This window comes from Castor canadensis, chromosome X (assembly GCF_047511655.1).
Source record: "Castor canadensis chromosome X, mCasCan1.hap1v2, whole genome shotgun sequence".
In the NCBI taxonomy this organism is placed as follows: Eukaryota; Metazoa; Chordata; class Mammalia; order Rodentia; family Castoridae; genus Castor; species Castor canadensis.
Genome location: NC_133405.1, coordinates 123,371,835 through 123,397,470, shown reverse-complemented (window position 1 = coordinate 123,397,470; position 25,636 = coordinate 123,371,835). Strand labels below are relative to the sequence as shown.

The 25,636-nt window shown below is 41.4% G+C and overlaps 2 protein-coding genes across 2 annotated transcripts in view; one reads left to right on the top strand and one right to left on the bottom strand.

Moving 5' to 3' along the window:
• The window catches only part of Phex (phosphate regulating endopeptidase X-linked), a 187,111-nt gene extending 162,704 nt beyond the window's left edge, over window positions 1-24,407 (top strand). The window contains exons 19-22 of the mRNA XM_074062292.1: window positions 4,487-4,552; window positions 5,547-5,651; window positions 18,535-18,611; window positions 21,114-24,407. Of these exons, the coding sequence (XP_073918393.1) occupies window positions 4,487-4,552; window positions 5,547-5,651; window positions 18,535-18,611; window positions 21,114-21,216 (351 nt within the window). The 3' untranslated portion in view covers window positions 21,217-24,407. The remainder of the gene's footprint in view (window positions 1-4,486; window positions 4,553-5,546; window positions 5,652-18,534; window positions 18,612-21,113) is intronic.
• On the bottom strand, window positions 11,128-16,076 carry LOC141419804 (uncharacterized). Its single transcript, XM_074063535.1, has 3 exons — window positions 15,935-16,076; window positions 11,566-14,865; window positions 11,128-11,248 (listed from the first exon to the last, which is right to left on the bottom strand). Exons 1-2 carry the CDS (start codon window positions 16,074-16,076, stop codon window positions 12,665-12,667), a joined length of 2,343 nt encoding a protein of 780 aa, XP_073919636.1. The 3' UTR covers window positions 11,128-11,248; window positions 11,566-12,664.
• Window positions 24,408-25,636: the final 1,229 nt, after the last annotated feature.

Here is a 25,636-nt window from a genome sequence, read left to right as displayed (position 1 = left end):
TTCCATTTGTCTCCTTCCCCTTTGCCTTTCCCTCTTGTCATTCTTACCTCCCCTACTTGTAATCAGTGTTAATAAACCTGATGTATATTTTTCCATGCTCATGTAAAGATAGACACACACATGCAACTTTAGTTCATTATTTCTAATGGCCCTGGTGGGAATATACTATAGTTTAGTCAACTCACCTCTTGTTGAGGGGTACACCTTCCAATAATAAAATGCTAATGCAATAAATACTTTCATTATGTGCATATTCTTTTCTCCCTATAGGCTAGATTTCTACTGTCACCAGAAAGTTATAAAATTTCATATTTCCCCAAGTGACAGATGAAAGGACATTTGTCTAATTGAGCTTTTATTTTCTTCTTAATTTCTGAAGAGCCTTTAAAAATAATAGTATAAATGTTAAAATTTTGTGTATTATTTATATTATATGTATTTGCCCCCTAATATGTTACACATCCTTTGGGCTTTGTTTATGGTGTCTCTTGACATACAAAGTGTGAACTTTTTTTTATAAATTCAAAATACTTATATCTTGTAGAAGAGTTTTTGCATTTCTTCTTAGTTATGAGGACATCCCTAATGCCTACATCGTTCATGGAGTCTCCTAGTTTTTCTGGGAAGTTTTGTTTTATTTTGTTTTGTTATTTTTCATTTAAATCTTCATTCCTGTGAAATTTAATTTTCTATGAAGTTTAATATGAGAATTTACCTATACTTTCTTCTAAAAGGATAGCCAATGGATCCAGCATTATTTATTAAAAGAATTTTTTTTTCTCTGAATATAATGTCAAAAATTCAGATATCAAGCTGGAGGGATAGCTCAGTGATAGAGCACTTACCTAGCATGAATGAAGCCCTGGGTTCCATCCCTAGCACCTTAAGAAAAAATTAGAATGTCATAAAAATTGAGAGTAGAATGGTGGTCACCAGAGACTGTAGAGTAGCAGGGAAGGAGGGTGGGGAAAAGTTTGTCTATGAGTACGATTTCATTTGATCTCAGAAGAAGGAATAAGTTCTTATGTTCTATAACACAGTAGGATAATTATAGTTGACAATCATGCATTCTATATCTCAATTTGCTGGAAGAGAGGATTTTGAATATACTGACCATGAAGAAATGATAAAAGTTGAAGGTGATAGATACACTAATTACTCTGGTTTGATCATAACACAATGTGTACTTGAATCTAAATATCACATTGTAGCCCAAAATATGCACAATTATTGTATGTCAAAGAAAAGTTAGAATCTCTTATACACGGATAAATTTCTAGGTTTAGGAACATGGATATGTTACTTAATATTCCTGAGTCTCAGCATCTTCATCTGTGAAATGGGTAAACATTTCTGACTTTATTAGTTTGTAGGAAGAATTAAGTGAATAAAGTAATATAATACATAATGCTCGCCATGCAGGAAGTTCTTAGTAACACGCAGTTAACATTCCTGATCCTCTGCGGCATACTCATAGCTACTCCTCCCTGGGAGAAAACAAACTAAGGACTCTGGGACTGATAAAAACAATACCAGGGCAGTTTTCTTGAAGGAAGAAAACAAATATTTCCTGGCAATATACATAGGCATGGAAGTTAGACTTTTAACTGAAGTGAAATGAATGTAATCCCCATAACCAGTCCTGTCATATTACTAGATATATATGTTCTACATTTGAGGAAACTGAGGCTTAAAGAGATTAATGCCCATAGTGCAGTCTAGATTAATTTAGATCTGTTTGACTCTAGAATCTATACTGCGTCCCCCAGATCATAATTTGGTTCTCTTATTTCAAGTTCATGTTGTATCTGGGTTATGTATGGGTGAACTATTCTTCAGTATCCATTTTGTCCAAAGTGTCAGCTACTGAAACTTAATTCTGACAAACGTGTATCTTTGTTACAAGGACAATAGAAAGGGCATGCATGTTTCAGCATAAATCCGCTTAGCCATCAGAAAACAGCTTCAGTGTCATTCCCACAGGAGAGTGGGTGGCTTCTTCTGTGGACATAAAGGCCCATTTTTAATTTTTCTGGTTTCAGTTGTAAGAGCTAGTCCTCTGCTTCTGGCTTTTTCTTTGCAGTGAATGGGGAACAGTTTAGGTGGGTCACCACAGATACAGATGCAGACTGCCAGCAGATGGTGAGTCCTGAGAGGTCAAACTCAGGCCAGGTGCTCTACTGAGATGGTCCAGAGTATAAAGGGCCAGAGGGGTGAGGCTACTCCAAAAGTGTCCAATTTAGGTATAAAACTTGAGTCTAAAGGAAGGAGGTAGATTCCAGCATAAGTGGATGTAAATATAAACACTATAGCCAGGAGGAGTTGAAACTTGAGAAGATACATATTAAGAAACAAAGGCTCTAGAGACCAAAGACTGCTTGGGTTGAATCCCTGATAAATGTGAGCAGCTCACTTAATCACTGTCTCAGGTCAGGTTCACTAGACACAAAAGCCCAGAAGGGGTTCCTTAGGTCAGTGATTTATTGAGGAAGTAGTTTTATAAGAAGCCTGTAAGGAAGTGAGGAACACATGGTTTTAAAGCAAGTTTAGCCTTACCCTGAATCCACAGAGGGTTCTAAAGCATGAATTGTACCATAGAAATTGTTCAGCCCAGGGGCAAGGAGCTGGGCTGTTCACTTGCACATCAGTAAGTTACTGGAAGATGGAGTATGACCTCCCAGCAATCTCCAGGTACGATACCCATAAACTAAGGCTAATCCTGAAGCTGTTGGCTGCTGCAGGAATGAATACATAGTCCTGGTAGAAAAGGGGATTTGGTAGGATACCAACAACATCTGCTGCACACCCAGTGATCCAGATCCTTATTTGTTAAGCAAGGGTGGTGACAATCGTTCTTACCTCATAGTCTTATAGTAAAAGAAAGAATGTATGTAAAACAGGAATGGTAACTTTTGGGAGGATCCTGGGTGATTACAGTAATTAATATTTGCCAAAGATTTATTTTCATTTGTTGGTATGTTTAATTCCTCAGTGACTAGGCTAGCTTAAAAGTAAAGAGTTGGTAGGACTCTGGCTTGAAAGTTTAGAGTAGGGTGTATTAGTTTTCTGTGGATGTTTGTCACAAATTATTACAAACTTAGTAATTTAAAACAACACAAACTTACTATTGAACAGTTTTGGTATGTCAGAAGTGTGACACAAGTCTCAGTGCCCTAAAATGAAAGTGTCAGCAGGGCTGTGTCCTTTTCCAGAAATAATAGGGGAGAATCTGTTCCTTGTGTTTTCTAATTTTTAGACGCTACCTGCAGTCCTTGGTTCATGGCCCTTCCTTCTTTGAAGCCAGCAATGAATGGTGGAGTCTTTTCCTGTTGCATCCTTCTGATACTCTCTTGCCTCATTTCTCTTATAAAGACCTTTATAATTATAAGGGACCTACTTAGATAATCCAGGATACTGTGCCCATCTCGAGATCCTTGACTTAATTACATCTTAAAAGTCCCCCTTGCCATTGTACAGTAACATATATCTAGGTTCTTGGGATTTGGATATAGACACATTTGGTAGGCCAGTATTCTGCTTACTACACAGGGATTGGCAAACTTTTCTGTAAAAGATCAGTTGGTAAATATTTCACAGTTTGTGGGGGCTGTAGTCTGCTGCAATTACTAAACTCTGCCATTGTAGCAAGAGAGCAAACACAAACAGTGTGTATGTGAATAGGCTTGGCTGTGTTCCAATAAAACTTGATTTATACACACTGAAATTTTAATTTCATGTAATTTCCATATGCTACAAGATACTGTTATTCTTTTGATTCCCCCATCATTGAAAATGTAAAATCCAGTCATACCTTGCAGCATATGCATAAACAAGTGACAGGTTGGCTTTGGCTGTGAGCTATATAGATTTAGAATGTTTCATCAAGCTCATATAAGGTTTTAAGAAACAGTTGAGAAGAATTTCTTCACCATGCTTGGCTGGGTGTCATGCATATTGCAAGCCTTGACCTTGTGGTCTGCCCCATTTCTATTTGATTTTTATTCCCCAAGAGAACTACCCTCCTTTTAATTTTTCATGGAAATTGCTGAAAGTAAAATGATAATAGTTGGTTCTGAAATCTATTTCCTGTGTGGATAGAAAATTTTTGGAAACACAGGCACAATGAAAAGAATACTCAAATTATGTGAGTTAATCAGAGAAAATAATCTGTGTATTGACATTCTATTTTTTCCTATTAAACCAGAGTCACTGAGAATATTGTTAACATTTTATTGGAGCTGGCTAAATTGGTGAGAATAAAGAGGTGGGTGAGAAAGTAAGGTGTAGCGTAATAAAGTAGAAATGATTATATTTAGAAGCACTTTGCTGGGGTGAGTTTGCCATCTCACAATATATTATGACTACCTCTGATTTATTGAGTATAATTTTCTCTTTAAAATATGACACTTTTGCTTGCTATAGTATTTATGCCTCTTGCTGAATGATAGTTGACTGTGAAACACTCTTTTTTTTTTCTTTTTGTTAGGTGAAGGGGAAGAGGACCCTGGGAGAAAATATTGCTGATAATGGGGGTCTGCGAGAAGCTTTTAGGGTATGCACTTCTATATTTGCTGTAGTTTTAAAAATTAAGCTATAAAAGCCTGAATGGGTGCACTTCAATTTATACTGCAGACATGTTAAGGAGTCTGGTATTCTGGAATTTCTGTAAATCGAGTTGTATTTCCCCATTGACTCTATTACACTCTATTAGATAAATACAGTTGCATTTTTTTCCTTTTGGGGTATAAAATCATCCTAAAGAATAATGTTTATTGAGAATTGTGTGTTTAAAGGATAGTTTTCAGAAAATACACTCAAATTCATACAAAAGTATTTTACAGAAATCTCCTTGGGGCTAGTTTCATATGAGTTTTCCTTGAGTACAGTTCTCTTTATGTCCTTCCTTATAATTTTCTCTTAAAATACTGAACTTCAAGTTATGACCAGAAGCTAGTGGTTGTCATATATTGGGCCAGGTAAGGGTCCATAATAGTGTTTCCATCATGCATTGGTCTGTGGTTAAACAAGAAACCTATGGGTAACGTGGAAAGGGTCATAAAGTGAAATGCATTCACTTTAAAGACCAGGCTGTTATTTCAAGGTTATAACCTTCCTATATTCTAGTCAAAATATTTTTATTTTATAAAACAATAATGATAAAGATGATAGCTTTTCCTGTTAGTTGGGAAATAATTGATAATATGTCAACCCCCAAATTTATTGCCATAGGGGCCTTGCCATGGTGTTAGATTTGTTTGTCACATGATAAAATGGAATGATCCGTTTTAAAGAATTATTTAACATCTGAACACTTTGGCCCAGCTGATATGGTGTCTATGGAGTATAAGGTCTTTTGAAGGTTCACCTGCTTTTCTATTAAGCAAAAAGCACAATTGACTTGCATTTCCAGGTGTTGATTTTCTTAAAGGCAAACTTGACACAATGCATTTTGTACATGGCAGGAATGTGCATTTGATATCTGTGCTGGATAAGAAAAGAGAAAAAAAATCATTGCAGAGGCTCATCCATTCTTCTTCTTCCACTAGGCTTACAGGAAATGGGTAAACGACAGAAGGCAGGGTGTTGAGGAGCCACTCCTGCCAGGCATAGCATTCACCAACAACCAGCTCTTCTTCCTGAGTTATGCTCATGTGAGTATACTGATGAAAGGGCATCAAAGTTGAAATGTGAGACTTTAGCTTGTGTCCTTAATCAAAGGTGTGGAATAAAAGTTTAATAATATGACTTGGATTTTAGCCAAAATTTTATCTTGCTGATTATTTTCAGGATAAATACCACCTTCTCACTGTTCTATGGAGCCTGAATAATTAATTGCTTGAATCAAGGTTTATTGGTATTTTTTATCAAGTGGGTCATGAACCCTATCATAACTTACTGCAATTGTGAGTTTTTCAGTATATCTTGACTTTTGAATGTATTCAATACTAATTGTAATCATTTCTAGTAACTTGTTCTTTGGCTTTCATGGCCCTGCCCTTTCCTACTTTTCTTCTTCTCCTTTGCCTAATTTGCTGACTTTATTCTGTTACTCTTAACCTGTGGGGACCCTCATGTCTGGGTTCCCAACTGTGAAATGAATATGCAAGGACTACTAGAGTAGGAAAAAGAATAACAAAGGCATGGAAAGCTATGTCATTCTTTCATGTATTTAATAGGTTCTTTCAGTAGAAATTCAAAGGAAGATGTGCATTAAGTAAGGCACAATTCTGGGTTTGAATGTTTGCCTGATGAGAAAAGTGCCAATTCTTTATAACTGGTTATTATACTGATTTATGTAACAAACATATAGACAACATTTTCAGGGAAGCTGGGGATATGTTGATGAAGGTACTAACGCATGGCCTCACAGTGGGGCAAATGCATATGTACATGCTCAAAGCTAGACAAAAGTTTTCATCAGTACAAGCTTTTGTTCCCAAGTCTTTGCATTCATTCTTTAGTAAGCTCATTCATCCCAAGCCTTCCCTGGTTGACCCTGGTTCAATGGAAAAAGAAGACTTGGGAGATGGGATCTTTTATTTCTTAAAGTGAACATGAAAACAAACAAAAAAACCCAATTATCATTTATCACTGTGATATCAACTAAACCATAGTCACCAACTAAATGACCTTCCTTTTAACTTTTCCGGTTTTCCTATGTCTGCCAACCCCTTCTCCGCCAACCCCCTGCAAATCTTGACATCTCCCTGTGTTAGGACCCGGAATCCTATTCCCCCGAGAGACAGAGAGCCAGGCGTGAATGCAATCAACAAAGCAGAGTTTATTGGACTGGCTAGCCAGGGTCGAGCTCCCACACGGACACGCAGGACCGGTTAGGAAAGCAAGACCCTGAGCCTCTTAGGGGGAAATCTTATATAGACTGCAGTGGCGTGCATATTTTTGTTATCAACATTAGACAAGCAGGCAGAGCACATCCTGCACGTACTTCACATCTTGCTCGTACCTCACATCTTGCTCGTATCTCACATCTTGCTCGTATCTCACATCTTGCATTCCTCACATTCTATATGCCCTAACTGAGCCCTGCCTCATTGCTTATCTTATCTACATGGGATGTTTGGTACTGGTTTCTCCAACAAGGGGGTTGGGGCCCGCTGAGACCTCATATTCCTTTCATTCCCCCCTTTCTTATGGCCTAAATTGAGGAATCATCCTCGAGAGGATGAAGAGCCTGATATTGTTGGCAGAGGACCAGAAGTTGGATAGTATTAATTCGACTTTTGACAAAAGTCATAAGTCGGTTTAGAATCCAGGGTCCTATGGTAACAAGCAGTAGGATGATTATTATTGGCCCTGCCAGTGCAGATAAAAGGGTAGCCAACCATGGGGACTGGTTAAACCAAGACTCGAACCAGCTTTCCCCTGCCTCTTTTTCTCGTTTTCTTTGTTCCAGGCTCTTTCGGAGTTTAGACATGGAGTCACGAACAACTCCGGTATGGTCAGCGTAAAAACAACATTCTTCCCCTAGAGCAACACATAGTCCCCCTTTTTGGAGGAACAACAAGTCCAGACCTCGTCGGTTTTGAAGTACTACCTCAGACAGAGAAGTGAGGGATTTTTCTAGGTGGCTAATGGAGGTTTCTATTCTCTCTATATCTTCGTCTATGGCTGCGCGCAGCGAAGACATCCCTTTATGTTGAGTAGCCAGGGAGGCTATGCCGGTCCCTGCCCCAGCCACCCCTAGGCTAAGTAGGGTAGCAATGGTTAGTGTAGAAATAGGCTCTCTCTTCTTTCTCTCACCTGTTCCTATATTCCAGTATGAATATAGACTTTCCTCCGAATGATAGAGGATGCGGGGCAGCACAACCACTATAACACAGAATTCTTTAGAGCTGTTAAACACCTTAGTTGATAGGCATGGGGTGAGTCCGGACCGCGAGCATAGCCACCACCCATTGTCCTTTGGAATTACCCATTTGATAGCATTTCCCCAGGTAGAACTGGCGTTAATAACAGTACATAAGTCCCGTCTGTTCTTTGGCACTTTTCCTAAGCAGGTTCCTTGGCCGTTTACCTGTTGTATGGTCAGACCTCTCTTACGGTCTCCCCAGGAACATTGAGTAGGGTTTTCCTCAGATGAGGTATCGTGAGTGGTGTTTAGCCCTATTGCCTCATAGAATGGGGGCCTCACATCATAACATAACCAACAGGAGTTAGTCATGTTAGGGTTGGTGTGGTTTAACGTCAGGAAGGCAGCACCCACTAGCTCCCAGAGGGGGTCTTTAGATGCGGTCATGAGACTGGGCCTCACCAGGGGAGGGCTGGTTTCTGATGGTCTTGGAGTTGTAACATTAGCCCGAGCTATGGTTGAGGGAAGGTGGTGAGTTGTGGAAGGTTGGGGAGATGGCTTTACATTGGGCGGCCTAAGTACCTTATTGGGGCCTACTGCTGTGGACGGTGGCCCTATGGGCTCAATTTTTAATCTGACCACTATGGTCGAGCCAGCATGTCCACCATATTTATAAAATACAAGTCCCCATACCTTACCTTGTATCCACCCAGGGGTGTCCTTCTTGCCAGTTTCAGTGAAAGTGACCTTGATTCTATCTAGATCCGTGGGCTGGCATTTATGGGTGGGTATTGGAATTCTGTGCCCCCTTAATATCCCATTTACAAAGGCAAATTTGACTAGGTCTGATTTTGATATCCCCCATTTCCATTCACTATCATTGGATGTGACACATGCCCATGACCTACAGAAGGAGTATTGTATCCCCCCACATTCCTGGTTCTTTTTGTGGCCGGGGCAGGCATAAAACCCATAACGTCGGGCTGACTCCGGGGCAGTAGACTTGTAGGCAGGATTGATGTCTCTGAAGCAGAACTGAAGCTCCGGCCACCAAATTCCTATGGGGGCAGTGCGAGTAGTCTCGTTGAGGGTGGTATGAGTCTCCCCATCGGTGAGTATCCAGGTTTGCTTATAGGGCTGGTGAGGGTTGGTTTCTGCGAGGCTCCCGCTCTGGGCATTGAGCAAGATCAGAGCGATCAGCCACCCCATCCGTGGCTGCTCCTGAAGGCTCTGCATGTTCCCGGGGCCACAAAAGCTTTAGCTTTAATGGGTTGTCTGGGTGCCGCCGTACAGTCCACTCCTTGACCCCTTCTTGTTTTTGATGATTGGCTCGACGCACGTGGGAGTGGTGGATCCAAGGTCCGATGCCATCAACCTTGAGGGCGGTAGGGGTAGTAAACAGTACAACATAAGGTCCTTTCCATCTAGGCTCTAGGGTTTTGGACTGATGCCTTTTAACCCATACCATGTCACCCGGGACTATGCCATGTTCCGGAGCCGGGTCCCTCTTAACAGCGTGGTATGCTTGAATTAAGGGCCAAATCCGTTGTTGCACTTTAGCTAAAGCCTGCAACATGGTCAGGTAATTTGGGGCCAGATCACCTAGTTCTGGGCTTAAGGTCCTCTGAATGATGGGGGGTGGAGCCCCATACAGGATCTCAAAGGGAGTTAGCCCATGGACATAGGGGGAGTTCCGGACTCGGAAGATGGCCAAGGGAAGGAGCGTCACCCAATCACCGCCAGTCTCCAGGGCCAATTTGGCTAAAGTCTCCTTTAGTGTCCTATTCATCCTTTCTACTTGCCCTGAGCTCTGGGGGTTATATTCACAATGTAGCTTCCAATTGGCCCCCATAGCCTGGGCTAGTCCCTGCAGGACCTTACTAACAAAAGCCGGACCGTTATCTGACCCAATTGCCTCGGGCACCCCATATCTGGGTATGATTTCCTCTAGCAAAGCCTTTGCCACTACCTGACTCGTCTCCTTCTTTGTAGGAAAAGCCTCCACCCAGCCTGAAAAGGTATCTATGAATACCAGCAAATATTTGTACCCAAACTTTCCCGGTTTTACCTCAGTAAAATCCACTTCCCAACTTCTTCCCGGAGCCCTCCCCCGTTCCCGAGTACCTGTATGGTGCCCCTCCCTTCGTCCTGGTTTCATGATTGTGCAGCTGGCACAATCTTCCACAATTTGGCGGACTGCTATGGTCTGGTTCGGAAATCGGAGCTGCGCAGATGTCAACAAGTCTAGTAATTTTCTCCGCCCCAAATGGGTGGACTTATGTAAGTTAGCCAACAGGAATCGTCCGAGTTTTTCAGGCAGAATTAACTTGCCTTCCAAGTCGCTTTTCCATCCGTCTTCCCCTTCTCTAAAGGGGGAGTGGGCTCTCATCCAAGTGAAATCCTCTGTGGAGTATTCTGGTCGGGGGGGGGTAGCGGAGGGAGCTCTGGGACCGGCACGTCTATCGCCGCAACCGTGGAAGGTTGCCCTGTCTCCATGGGAGGACTCACCATTGCTACTCTCTTTGCTTCTTGATCTGCTCTGTTGTTACCGACAGCTTCCGGCGTCTTGGCAGACTGGTGGCCTGGGACATACATCACTGCCACTGCCTTCGGTTTTTCCACTGCCATTAATAGACGCTGGACTTCGGCTAGGTTCTTTAGATGTTTTCCTTCTGCTGTGCGGAATCCTCTTTCGCGATAGATGGCCCCGTGGACATGGATGGTACCGAAAGCATAGCGGCTATCGGTGTAGATATTGACTCGCTTTCCTTTTGCCCTCTCCAGGGCCTCTGCCAAGGCAATTAATTCCGCTTTTTGGGCTGATGTTCCGGGTGGGAGGGCGCTGCTCCATACCGTATTTCCTTCTTGGTCGACTACAGCTGCCCCTGCCCTTCGGGCTCCATCTTGGAAAAAACTGCTTCCATCCGTGTACCAGTTTAATTTGCAGCCGGACAGGGGGGTATCCTTTAGGTCAGCCCGTACCTGTGTAACTTCGGAGAGGAATTCTTTGCAGTTATGGACAGGTGTCTGCAGTTCCGGGTTAGGCAACAAGGTGGCAGGGTTCAGGATTATGGGATCTGTGAATGTGATCCGAGGGGAATCCAACAAGAGCCCCTGGTAGTGGGTGAGCCTGGCATTCGTCATCCATTTCCCAGGGGGTTGTTTAAGGATTCCCTCCACCGGGTGAGGGGCCGTTACCCAGAGGGCCTGTCCAAAGGTTAGTTTATCGGCTTCTCTCACCAGCACGGCAATGGCCGCTATGATGCGGAGGCAGGGGGGCCATCCTGCCGCTACTGCGTCTAATTTCTTGGAAAAGTATGCCACTGGTCTCTTCCAGGGACCTAGCTGTTGGGTCAAGACTCCTTTGGCTACCCCCTTTTTCTCATCTATAAACAGAGTGAATGGTCTTGTAGGATCTGGCAAGGCTAAGGCAGGGGCCTGCAAAAGAGCGTTTTTTAGCTGATCAAAGGCCTGTTGTTCTCTCTCTCCCCAACTCCAATCTGGAGCTTCTTTGGTGGCCTCATATAGGGGTCTGGCTATTTCCGCAAATCCTGGAATCCAGAGTCTACAGAACCCCGCGGAGCCCAGGAATTCTCTCACCCCCCTAGTGGATGTCGGGGATGGGATAGCCAGAATAGTCTGTTTCATGGCATCAGTCAGCCACCTTGCCCCATCTGCAATCCGATAACCCAAATACGTCACTGACCTTTTACAGATGTGAGTTTTCTTGGCACTTGCCCGATACCCCAGCTCACCTAATTCCGTTAGCAGGTGTTCAGTAGCCTTGATGCACTCCTCTCGGGTTTCTGCCGCTAACAGTAAGTCATCAACATACTGTAATAGAGTGACTCGTGGGTGGCTCCGACGAAAAGGTTCCAGGTCCTGGCTCAGGGCCTCATTAAACAGGGTGGGAGAGTTTTTAAATCCTTGCGGCAGTCTGGTCCAAGTGAGCTGTCCGGATTGGCCCCCATCTTCTTGCCATTCGAAAGCAAATAGCGGCTGACTAATTTCTGACAATGGAATGCTGAAGAAAGCATCTTTCAAATCAAGGGTTGTATACCATACTTGCGAGGGGGGTAGGTGGCTGAGCAAGGTATAGGGATTCGGAACGGTGGGATGAATGTCCTCCGTCCGCTCGTTTACCTTTCGTAGGTCTTGCACAGGCCTATAGTCCCCGCTTCCCGGCTTTCGGACGGGGAGCAGAGGAGTATTCCAGGCAGACTGACAAGGTCGCAGTACTCCTTCCTTTATTAGCCTGTGGATATGAGGGGCTATGCCTCTTCGGGCCTCCTCAGGCATAGGATACTGTTTCACCCGAATGGGGAGAGCAGAAGCCTTCAATTGTATAACTACGGGCGGGAGGTGTTTGGCGAGGCCAGTTCCCGCAGTCTCCGCCCAGGCCGTGGGAAATCTTTTTACCCAATGAGTCATGTCCCCTCCTGGTTCCTGTTGACTCTCAAACAGACGATGCTCGTCAGCCAATGATAGGGACAAGACATGAATCGGGCTCCCTTCTCGATCAGTCACAATTATTCCATCTGGTTCAAAATGGATATGGGCCCCTATTTTGGTGAGTAGGTCCCGTCCGAGCAGGGGAGCGGGGCTCTCAGGGACGACCAAGAAGGAGTGTGTGACCTGGTGTTTTCCTAAGTTCACCTTTCTTTTGGTAGTCCATGTACATAACTGCGTACCGGTGGCCCCCTGAACAACACTTGTTCGTGCCTTGTTCAAAGGTCCATGTGCCTTGTTTAAAACCGAATATTGGGCGCCGGTATCCACCATGAACCCCATCGGCTTCCCCTCCACATGCATTGTTACCCAGGACTCGGGGAGGGGGTCTGAGCCCCGTCTCCTTCAGTCCTCTTCTCCGGCTAGTAGGACTCTGGCCTGCTCTACTGCTCGTTCCCTTTCCCTGTTTTCCCCCGGTCTCCTTCCAAACCCTCTTCTTCCCTTTAACTTAGGACATTCTCTCTTCCAATGCCCCGTTTCCTTACAGTAAAAACAGTGTTCCTTATCCGGGGTCCTGGCGTGGCCCCCTCCCCTGGGTTGGTCCCGGACACCCGCTAGGAAAATACGAGCCATTTCTCTCTGTTGCTTTCGGTTTTCCTTAGCCTGGAACTCCCGGTCCTCCTTTCTCAATTTCTCCTGGGCTTCCCTGTCTTCCTTTCTCTGTCTTTCCTCCCTTTCTTCTGGAGTTTCCCTAGCGGTAAAGACCTTTTCTGCTACCTGTAGCATTTCCCTTATAGTCATCTCCCCTAAGTTTTCCTGTTTATTGAGTTTTCTCCTAATGTCTGGGGCTGCCTGATTAATGAATGAGAGTACCACAGCAGACCGGTGGAGGTCCGCCTCAGGGTCAATCGGGGTGTACTGACGGTATGCCTCATGGAGGCGCTCTAAGAAACCGGCTGGGCTTTCGTTTTCCCCTTGAATGACTGCTTTTACTTTTGCAAAATTGGTGGGCCTTCTAGCGGCTGCTCGGAGACCGGCCATAAGAGTCTGGCGGTAGATCCGAAGACGCTCCCTACCTTCTGCGGTCCCGAAATCCCAATCAGGGCGGCGTAGGGGAAAAGCCTCGTCTATGGCCGGTTGGAGAGTTGTGGGTCTCCCATTATCCCCCAAGACGTTCTTCCTCGCTTCGTTGAGGATGCGCTCTCGTTCCTCCGTCGTAAAAAGAGTATTGAGCAGCTGATGACAGTCATCCCAAGTGGGGCGGTGTGTATGCATGATGGACTCCAGGAGATCTATGAGACACTTGGGGTCTTCAGAAAAGGGCGGGTTCTGCGTCCTCCAGTTATATAGATCACTGGAGGAGAAGGGCCAGTACTGAAACTGTTGCCCTCCTCCCGGTCCCCCTTGGCCCACCATCCGGACTGGAAGTGTAGGGACAGTTTCCTCCCCCTGTGTTGATGAGGGGGGCCCGTCTTCCCCCTCCCTTTCCCGGATCCCTCGGGGGCGAAGTCTTCGACCCATTCCTCCTCCTGCTGCCAGTCCTGTTGAGGAGGATGAGGAAATTTCCTCCTCCGGGGCACTGGCTTGGCCAGGGGGAGTCACGTATGGAGGCGGCCGATCTTCCTCTGCCCCTGCGAGGGATGGGTAAAGGGGGGAACTCTCTGGTAAGACCGGAGATGGTGAAGGAGATGCCCTAATTTGAGGACCGGTCAAGGTGGGAAGAGGAAGTTTTTCCTCCTCCTTTATGACCAAGGCAGGCGTGACTGGGGTTTTAGCCCCGGGGGCCGAACTGGAGGGGTGGGTCAGAAAAACTGTTAACCAAGGGGGAGGGTTCCTCACCAGATCCTCCCAAACCAAAATGTAAGGAACTTGGTCTGGATGGCCTCGATTGTCTGGCTGAAAAATGACTGCTTTAACCTTAGTGATCAGGTCTAGGGAGAGGGAACCTTGAATGGGCCACCCGACTCCAAAGGTGGGCCACTCTGCAGAACAAAAGGTGTCGAACTTACCTTTCTTGATGACCAGACCCGCATTTAAGGCCCTTTCTTTAACTTCTGGAAAGTGAGAAAGGATCAGAGACTTTGGGGTTGTTTGTCCCTGTCCCATTGTGGAAGGAGACTCAAACACCAAGAGAGATAGAACAAAAAGGGTAAAGGCAACAATAATTCCACACACACACAACACTCTCCAGCACTCGCTCGGACCGGTCCTTCTCTCACACTGGTGCGCACCCCATTCAACCTCCTCACCGTCCAACTGGGATATCAGGCCGAAAGGCGTCCACTTGACGGGTGGTCGGTCGACTAGCTCAATTAGTTCTTCACCTGGCGCCAGGGTTCCTAAAATGCTCGAGCCCAAATGAGAGGAAAGCCTCTCCCAATAGGACCCTGTGGTCCTCCTTGCGAGATTCCCAGGATGAATCTCCCTGGGGATTGGCCGAATCCCCGCCGCGGCCCAAATGGAACACTCAAGTTCCTCCAAATGAGGGTCTGGGATCCCCTCCCAACGCCTAGGACTTGGGATCGCCCCTGCTTTCTCGCAGGCAGGTTCTGTCTCTCGAGAAAATGAAATCTCGGTGGGACCTCCAAATGTTAGGACCCGGAATCCTATTCCCCCGAGAGACAGAGAGCCAGGCGTGAATGCAATCAACAAAGCAGAGTTTATTGGACTGGCTAGCCAGGGTCGAGCTCCCACACGGACACGCAGGACCGGTTAGGAAAGCAAGACCCTGAGCCTCTTAGGGGGAAATCTTATATAGACTGCAGTGGCGTGCATATTTTTGTTATCAACATTAGACAAGCAGGCAGAGCACATCCTGCACGTACTTCACATCTTGCTCGTACCTCACATCTTGCTCGTATCTCACATCTTGCTCGTATCTCACATCTTGCATTCCTCACATTCTATATGCCCTAACTGAGCCCTGCCTCATTGCTTATCTTATCTACATGGGATGTTTGGTACTGGTTTCTCCAACAAGGGGGTTGGGGCCCGCTGAGACCTCATATTCCTTTCACCTGATTAGAAAGATTGGATTTTTAAGTCTTATTTTGATTTAACTATCCTCTTTTTATGACGTATGCATCCAAAGCTGGATGTTTCATTCTTTTAAATGCTTGTCAGATGCAACCTCTCCTTCTCCCCCTCTTTTAGGCATTCCAGGTTGCTGTAACAAAGTACTATAAACTGAGTCGCTTATAAACAGCAGAAATTTATTTCTCATAGTTCTGGAGGCTGGAAGTCTGAGATCAGGATGCCAGTAGGGATGGGTTATGGTGAGGGCTTTCTTCTGGGTTGCAGGCTGCTAACCTCTTGCTGTTTCCTCATGTAGTAGAAAGAACTAGTTAGCTCTTTGGCCAGCTCTTATTAGGGCACCAATCCCACTCATGTGGGTGCCACTCTGATGACTTAATACTTCCCAAAGGACCCACGACCTAGACCTATTACATTGGGACTAGGGTTTTAACATATGATTTGGGGGGAGACATAAACATTCAGTCTCCGTTACCCCTTCTCATCACCTATAGGCTAAACCTTTATATCTTTTCCTATGGATTATCAAAGCAGCCTTATGGCCTGTTTTCCTGATTTTGGGATATTTTACCATCATTTTTACATTCCACTGAAATACCACTTTTATCTCATTACTGATCTACCAAAAAGGTTCCCAAATGCCTACCACATTGAGGTCAAACACTTCCATCTGGCTTTCAAAGTTCTCTTTCTGATCCAACTCCATCTGATCCTCTTTAATTTCCCACAGCTCCATTGGATGAGAAAAATTCAGTCTTAGCCGGGCAGGTAGCTTCACTTTCATCCCATAATATCATTCCCATTACTGTCTCCAAGCCTTGCTTCTGATTCTTCTTTTATGATGTGATCTCCTTTCTACTCTTCCCCCTCAAAGTATTCAATCCCAGCTCATCCTACAGGATCCATGTCGAGTTTTACCTCCTCCACATCTTCCATAAACTCTTCCCCAAGGACTCCAGTCCTCATTATTTTCTTTTATCTCTAACTGCTTTTATACACTTACCTTCATTATCATGCAGTTGAATACTTAATTGCTTTCAAAATGTTCAAGACTTTCAGTTTTATCTCCACAGCTAATCTTCTGGATCCTTACACTTCTTACATACCTCCAAAACACCCAGCAAAGAAGCTGGATGAATTGAAGACACTTGATATTTTTAGACCAACTGGTTTTAAAGGATAAGACTAACACAGTTCGACTAAGGAGACTTCTTTTTCGTTCAGTACTGGGTCAGATATTAATATGAGTGCTCAAGAATAATAGAATTTTCTAGAGTTAGGGTTGGTAAACTGGGGCTAAATATGGTCTGCTGCCTGTTTTTATAAATAATGTTTTATTGGAAAATAATTACACTGTCATTTATCTTTGTCTGTGGCTAGTTTTGTGTTTTAGTGGCAGAACTGAGTAGTTGAAGCAGGGACCTTATAGTCTTCAAAGCCTATAATATTTATCATCCATCTCTTTACAGAAAGTTTGCTAACCTCTGATCCAGAGGACAAGGTACAAGGGTCCATCAGTTCTTACTGTTTACATTCCTGTCAATAATGTCTTTTTGTAAATAAAATAAACTAATTGATAGTGATGTTATAATTATGATTTTGAAATGTCTCCAAATATAATACCAAACCATTCCTGATTTATTTTAAGCTGAGGAGATTTAGGAAAAAAGTGTAAAGCTATTTTTATCACTAATGAGAAATTTATCTTAGAGCTTTTCTCACTGACATATTATGATTTTTCAATTTTTTGCACATTGGAGTAAGTCTGCTTATAGGGAATAAAGTTATTTTCCCTCCTGGAAGGTACTATGAAAACACTAACAACTCTAATGTGTTTTCAGAAAGCTCTTAAATGATATATAAAACAAAAACAGTACTATATAATCATGTAAGTATATAAAAAGAAATGAGGTAAAATCAAATGCCCAAAACCAGTTCACATTAGCTAGCTTCTGAGGAAATTAAGGAATTACAAGAACATCTTCAAAATCAAATTCCAAAGCATAGTGACTGATTGTTTCTCTTTATCAAAAACAATAGCATCACATCACCTTTCCTGTTTTCTCTGTCCCTATAGTTGCTGTGACCTGTCAATTTGTTTTTTACAAGTGTTGTTCTCATCCTTCTAGTTTTTTCCATCCCTGTTTCCACTTATTGAGTGGACATTAATTGCCTAAAAATCATCTAACTAGTGTCTAATTTTTTCTTCCTTCTAAACACCCCCACCATAAAAATCTTTGAAAAATATAGATTTTATTTTCTTGCTCAAGAACAATGTTTAAATGTAATTCAGACACTTTGGCATGTAGCTCAGGACTTCAAAAATCTGGCACAATCTTCTCTCTTCCCTGGTCACTCACTGCTGCTCGCTATGTAGCATATATTTCAGCCAAGCGGCATGCCATGCCTCATCCCTGGCTCTAATCATTTTCTCATTTCCCTTTCCACTTGGAATGTCTTCCCCCACATTCATGTGTCCTAGTTCTATTCATACTTCAAGACTATCATATTTCAACATGTACAAGTCAGTATTAAATTGTGCTGCAGAAACAAGCGACACTATAAAAGTGTATTTCTTGCTCATGCTCCATGTACAACACGTGCTAGAAGTGGGGCTCCGCACCTAGTTTTTACTCAAGGACCTGAGTTTTGGAATCTTTATCTTGACACATACTTCCATGAACACCACAAGAGTAATAAGGAAATATGAGGAACTATGCATTGGCCTTTAAGGTAGCATGTTAAATCGTTCTTAAGGCTATTAACATTTCTGTCAGTTTTTTAAAGCTTCTGCTAGGAAGTGACATATATAACTTCTGCTCATATTTACTGGTTAGAAAAAGTCAGATAGCCATGTATAACTTCTCTGACCATAATCAATTTTGTATGGCTGATTCATTCTATTGATTCAAATGAGGATGGTTAAATTTGATAAAGGCTATTTAAAGCATTAAATTACTTGAGTGAATACATAGGTGGATTACTGGGCACATATATGATTCCTTTGATTTGAAGCACTTGTCTGTAAACCTTCCTAATTTGCTGAAATTGTGGAATTATTCATATTCTACTCTGGGGATTAGAATAAGATGTTACTACTGATGAAGGTTTTATCTGATCTACTAAAGCTGTTTGTCATCCATTGATTCTAAAATTATTCTTCAGTATAATTTGGAACAGTTAAAATAGAAAATGTATAAATGGAATGGAAATGCATTTATTGGGATGCCTTTCTCTTCTAGGTGAGGTGCAATTCCTACAGACCAGAAGCTGCCAGAGAACAAATTCAAATTGGTGCTCACAGCCCCCCTCAATTTAGGTAAATGGGCAAATGGGTGACACCAATTTTTAACTGTGTATCTCCCTGCTCTCCACACACCCCATTCCCAGCTATCCCAGTGCTAGATAGGTTTTATGAACAAAACCCTGTATTGTGAACTGTATGACATCCATTTTGTAGACAACAAAATCTGGTCAAACACAAAGTAAGCATCATTGCTTTCATTAGTAGTAAACTGGTTTACTCAACTAAATTTCTATTGGCAGGCACTTGTACACATCTCTAGTCTAGTGTTGCATCAAGAGATCTGGAAGGCTCCAAAAATAATTGCAATCCAAATCATAGTTTTAGTACTAAATTCTGTTTATTATCTTGTAGCTTTTGGAAGGCAACAATCCATAGATGTCTTGAGCACCATAGGTGCTCAGTAAACTGGAATACTCAATTTATAAACCCACTTTTTTTTTTTTGGTCTGGACCAAATAAGAACAGAATTTGTTTTCTCAAAAGAGGATGTGATCTGATGTATTCTGCCTTAAAACACCTAGAGCTCTCGTTTATTTCCTATTAAGGGATATCCTATTTAATACTATGTATTTATTTTTTTGCATAATCAACCAACACACATGAATGACTGCCCTCTTTCTGAATAGTTCTGAACACAAGCAGATATATGGTGATATTTAGCAATTATAATTCACATCTAGAGTCAGGGACACTGCATTTTGCATTTCATCTTGTATCATATTTTAAAACAACTGCTTATATTTGAAGGGAAAAGGATTATTTAATTCATAATCCTTTAAAATTGATATTACTTTTGATTGATATTACTTAATTGATAAGTAATATCAATTAAGATTGATATTACTTATCCTGTGCTAGATTCCATAGCTTGAAATAAATTTTCTATAGTAGAGGACAGATAGTTTTATAATGCGAAATCCAAAGAGCCACAATAATGTACAGTTATTCACTCTTTGGCTAGAACATGTCATACCAGGATATCTTTATACTTAATATTTAAATGAATCTATTAGCATACTGCAAGAAATTCATCTAAAATTTCTTCTATATTTTAAAATCTTATTCCTAAAACATTTCCTTAAAAAATGCTTCAAAAATTGACTATAAATTATCCACTAGCATAAAAATCTAATCACTGTGTTGGAAATTCTCCCCCACTGGGCTAAACTGTCATGAAGGCTGACAGTTTCTAATGGACTAAAATTTTCTCCCACTGACAAATGGTGCAGATGAAACCACACGGTAGACTAATTACTCGACAGATAAGCCTTAGAAACTAATTTCCTTTTTCTAACTAGTTGCCTATAATTTGGATTTTAGCTACTAATTTACAGAGTGTGCTTACTAATTATCAGCTATATTCTATCTTTAACACTTGCCTAGGTGAATCACACTATGAAATATGAAATATGCATCCCTACTCATACAACCCAGCTAAAACACAAGAGGTTATGAGGATTTGTTGGATACAGGCCATTACATCCATTCAAATGCCTGTAGGTAACAAAGTCATTAGAGAAGAAATAGTCAGTGACTGAGAATGCTGAGTTTCTAGTCAACACTTTGAACATGCACTTGAGTAAGAAATAAATGAGGGGGCAGTTTTTTGCCTGGCTTGGTACTGATGTCTGCAGTAACTAGAGATTTTAAGTATAGTGAAAATCACACAACGGAAATACCAGTTATACAATCCAAATTCTGAGTAGGAAAAGTCACAGTGTTTACTGCAGTCAGGAACTTTCAAGAACACCAGATTTTGGAGCTAAAAATCCAGTGAAGAATTACTCATTTGTAACAACTAGATACTGTTCATTAATTGATTTCTGCAGTAACCAAATTCTAGGTAAATGTAAGCCTCCAAACCTAATGGGAATCTAAAGAAAATGCTTTTGTAGATTGAATTCTTTAAATGTAGTTGGAAATGCAGCAACATGGATGACTCTCATAGACATTATATTGAGTGAAGAAGTCAAAGACAAAAGCCTACGGACTGTGGATTCCATTCACATTCAAAAGCAGGCAAGGCTATGGTGATAGAGTCTAAAATAGTAGCTATTTTTTAGAAGTAGGGGACACAAAAGAGCATTCCAGGTGCCAGAAATATCCTGTCTTGATCTGAGTGGTAGTAACATGGGTACATGTGAAAAAAATTGTGGATTCTGTATTTAAGACTTGCATACTTTATGTAAGTTATGTTTTCCACAAAAAGTAATTTTCTTAAAAAGTTAGGAAAATTAGGTATTGGAGATGATACAATTTTATAGGAATTTGAAAAATGTTGGAAGAGTAATAGGAATATTTGCCTGACATTGAGGAGATGCTAGTTCTATTCTCAGTGCTGTTAATTTCTTTGGAAATTTACTTACTGATTTGGGGCTTTACTTGTCTTCCCTATGAACAGATTAAATGAATGCAAAGCTCCCTTCTAATAATATTCTGTTATTATTATTTAATCAAGAAACTATTAATGTGTATGAATTAAATGACATGTACTTTGTCATACCTTTTTTTCAGGGTCAATGGTGCCATTAGTAACTTTGAAGAATTCCAGAAGGCTTTTAACTGTCCACCTAATTCCACAATGAACAGAGGCATGGACTCCTGCAGACTTTGGTAGTTGAAGTGGTGGTTTCTTCAGTCCTGAGAGAGTTGCCCAGTAACGGCAGAGGTGGCACTAAACACTCATTGACCACTGCTTTAGGCCTATATTCCCTTGAGGACTTTTATTTTTAATGCATTTTCATTATTTGGGTAGATGACCTGCTTGATACCTGTTCAAAGTCATAGGGCTTAAAAAGGGAATACAAGAAATGAACCAAGTATGTTGCTTTGGAAAACCAAACCAACAAAAATAAATCCCTAGGCTACTTTTGTTAAAATGCTCTCTGCTGATGCTGCTATTGTCCATTTTAGTGTGTTAGCCACAGCAAAGTGGTACATACCATCTCAGTCTATAGCTTTGCAGGGTGCCTAAGTAGAATGTACCCAGAAAAAGGATCAATTTATTAAACTTGTAACCCTCAGTGAAGAAGACTGTGTACAGATACCTAGAAGCCTTGCAGCTCTGTGGAATGCAGTGCTAGATTTTATGGATAGTCATTACACTGCATTTTCTTAACTCTAAGGTAGCTAAATGAAAAACATTTGGATATCCTTTTATAGTTTTTAATGAAGTCTATTGAAATGAAATCATGCCTCACAGCTCAACATCTGATGTGGCTGATTGCCCTGTTTAAATCTGCATGAACAAAGATGGCAGAAAGTCTTCTAGGTAAAAGATTTGAATTTATCAAATAGGAAAAAAGGGATGTGTCTTTAAGTGGCAGAAGTCATAAAAACTCCTAGTCACATAACAAGGAAATGAAACCTCCCAAACCCTATCTAGTCTGTATGAACCTCGATGATCATCCATCTGTTTGACACTGTTCTTTGGCCCAATTTATGTTTATTTCATTATCCCCATATGTGTGCATCTCCTGGTTCTGAGGTGAGCAGGCTTGGGGAGGAGCATTTTCTGATTCCTCATTAGGAACACGTGGCTATCATTTCCCTGTCAGCAAAAAGGACAAACATTACATTGAGAAGGAAGCAAAATTCCCTTCCTTTTCAGTTCAGCTAATGTTACCTCTCATTAAAAGAAAACCTTTTATAAAATTTCTTGATTAAAGACATTTTAGGATATATAGATTCAACTTAAAATTCCACGCATAGAACTAAGAAACATACATACTTTTTTTTTGGCAATCTAAGTCTTCTAAATAGTGCGTAAGAAAGAACAGTATACTATGTTTTTGATTCTTACGAATTCTTTCAAGTAAACCCCTGCATCTTTTTGGGGAATATGTAGTATAAAACTATAATGGCATTAAAGTTGCTACCTGGCATTTCCTATTTTTATGTATAGGCATTCCTTTAACTCCACCGTGTCATTCTTTATGAGGTGCTGGGTTAAGTGGGCCAATAGAAAAATCTTAAAAGCAAAATGACAAATTCAAACTAACCACAGGAAGTCATTTTGCATCCCTGTGACTTGTCATCCTTTCTGAAAAAATATAAGTCCATACCACATCCTTTCGTAACCATGGGAACTTCTGAAGGGAGGAAAATGGAGGGGCACCATCATGAGGAAAACAATTACACTGCATTAGTCAGAGAAGAATGATTTTCTCCTTGACTTCTTCTCTGAATGGATACACTTCTGAAGGGCAGCTACCTTTTCCTCCTCCTAACCGTGGCTTAATGTGACCTTTGTTTGTATTTCTAAAAACAAGCAGTATTATGTCAGTGATGCTGGAAATGTACTTGCCTTTTCTCTGGAGTAAACATTCTGATTTGGTTTAGACATGTAAGATAATCCTTATTTTATTCCTGCACTCAGGCACTTAAAAGTAGCTGAGGTTTGTTATGCTTATATGAATAATATTTTTCTTCTAGATTTCTTTTTTAAGTTCCAAATAAACACATTCCTGCAGGTCAGAGAAAGTGTTTGATTAAAACATAGAATTATGACTTTGGAAATGGAATTGTTTAGTCGCTTGTTGGTTCTGGAAAAATGGTTGGTGATCAGTTGGGGCTCGTGCAGTTTCTAGATGACTGAACTACTTTGCTTGAGTAACTTTACTTGATGTAATCTAGTTATACTAAAAGTTGACTATTATTTGAAACCCAAAGTAACAATACAAAACCATCACTTTGAGCCACAACAATTTTCTAGAAGGACTGGATTTCCAAATGTTTCAGTTTAATCCTTCAAATTATAGTCCTATCCTTCACTTTTATACAGATTGCTAAAAGAGACAGACATTGATTAGGTAGTAGAGGGAAGAAGACCAGATGCAACTGGAAGGGAAGGACAAAAAGTAGGGAGAAGCTGGCCTAAGGATGGGGCTCTGAAAGGAAGACAGGATTTTGGCAATCCTTGCTAAGGATATCCACTGGAGGAGAGCCATAAAGTTCTGCAAAAATAATTATGGTAAATTAAAAGGAAATTAGATATTGGATCTCAGACTAGGACTGCAATAACACACTTGTCTGACTCATATACCAGCTGTTCTGCCAGTGAACTATTGTCTGAGCACTGGAAAGAATTAGTTTTTTTGTGAATTTCTCCTGAATTAGTCAAGGGTTCAATGCATAAAAGAGTATTGTTTGGCCTTATTATTACCAGTGCCCAAAGATTGCTGAGCTTTTCACTAAGCGCTCAGCATTGGCTTCTGGTTTCCATTTTTTTTTCCTTTTATGAGATGGACTGGACATGACTAATGCAAGCTCAGGATTCATAAATTATCCTGAAGTTTATTTAGTGCCTTGCCTCAATGGAGCTTAAAGCATAGCACATAAATTTTATCTTATTTAGCCCTGGAGCATCACTAAGAAGAAGCTAGGAACTATGGCTTGCCAGGCACGTTATGTTCATTCCAGAGAAATGGAGAGGTTTGAAATTGCTTGTCAACTGTCTCAGAGTCAGGAAAGACAGTCTTTATGCTTTGGGATACTGACCTTTGGATTAACCTTTATCCCTTACATTACCCTATTTCTAATACATTTATTCATTGAGTACTTCTGTAATCACTTGGCATTCGATAGCCTTCTTCCTTCATATTTTTAGCATAATGCTGCAGCTGCATCTTAAATTATGGGAGAATACATGAGTGTTTCATACAACAACATTCTCATCAGCAGTGGCAGTGCCCTACTGGTTTGAAGAAAAATGCTCTTGGACAATACATTTTTAATCTAAATGCTCACTATGAAATTAGTTTGGTTGTGTTTTCTTTCCGCACTTGTGAAACAATGAGAACAATTATTTTAAGGACAATAAAAACTTGATTGAAGATTTTTTTGTTTCTTTCCTTTTTAAAAATATTAAAATTTATTAACTTTTATTGATATTTAGGTCTGATTTAGACAATATTTGCCAAAAACATATACGAAACACTATAGTAAGCTTGCTTTCTTGGTTTATGAAAGCAGGCCTTTACTGCAGTAACTTTCTCCTTGGACAATTAGAAATTTGCAAGGTGGTCATATTTTCTTCCAGAACATAAGTCAGCAGATGTGGCTTAGTGCCTTTGCAATAATATTCCTACTGAGGAAAAGAGATGACTCTAAAGAAATTATCTACCATGGTAGGGCTAGTCTCACAAAAGTGACACTGAACATTACAGTCACCATCAAACCAAAGAATCTCTATGTTCTCCCCATTCTTTAACAATCTGGTCAATTTACAGTCACTCATCCAGCAAATAGTAACCAAGCACTCATTATACTTAAATCACCGAACCATCTTTGTCCACGTGGATAATATATAGTCTCTGGCTTAATTGAACAGTCTGGTTTAACATGGGAAATGGATATGCAGTTACAATTATCCTACTGAATGGAGTGTGATGATATATAAGTACAGTGGGGTGTGGTTTGGGACACTGGGAAGGAATTATTCAACTCTCCTCTGGCGGACACTGTCAGTGTGTCTTCTGCCCAGATCTCAGCAAGTCCTTTTGACTGGGTGACCTAACTCACCTTATGTGTGCTTATTTCTAATTGGCTATGGCTGTCTAGGGTGACTACCCTCATGCTATTGGAGCCTCTTTGTCCAATGTACTTTCAGAGAACTAGAATTGCCTGGTGACCTATTGACAATGACTAATGGTACAGGACTCTGAAAACCTGACCACCTTGCCTGAGTACAGAGAAACCCATAGGCATACTATAGAATTCCTACTAACTTCTCTATGAGCCTGTTGGGGTTAGACTGGCAGTGCCAGAAGAGTCCTCTGTTGGTTACTTTAAATACCTTTCTGGTACTGATATGTTCTAAGATCTGGAGAAGAACTGGTTTGCGGGGTATTAGGCCAACCCACTATGTAGCAGTTAATATTATGTAATATCATCTGATGTAATAGACATCAGATGATAGAGTTAGTGGGTAATATGTGGCTGAATATGGCCTGGTGGTGCCCCTCTTTGACAGTTCAATTTCTGAGTTTCTAGTTCCTGAGCTGATCCATGAAATAAGAACTTTTGTGCGTAAGGTA

What these genes read in the sequence shown, in the direction of transcription:
- LOC141419804 (XM_074063535.1), bottom strand. Translation starts at nt 16,076, where the DNA reads ATGAAAGTGAAGCTACCTGCCCGGCTAAGACTGAATTTTTCTCATCCA. An exon ending in GTTTGACCTCAATGTGGTAG is followed by an intron (nt 14,866 to 15,934) that starts GCATTTGGGAAC and finishes TCGGGGGAATAG; the next exon opens with GATTCCGGGTCCTAACATTT.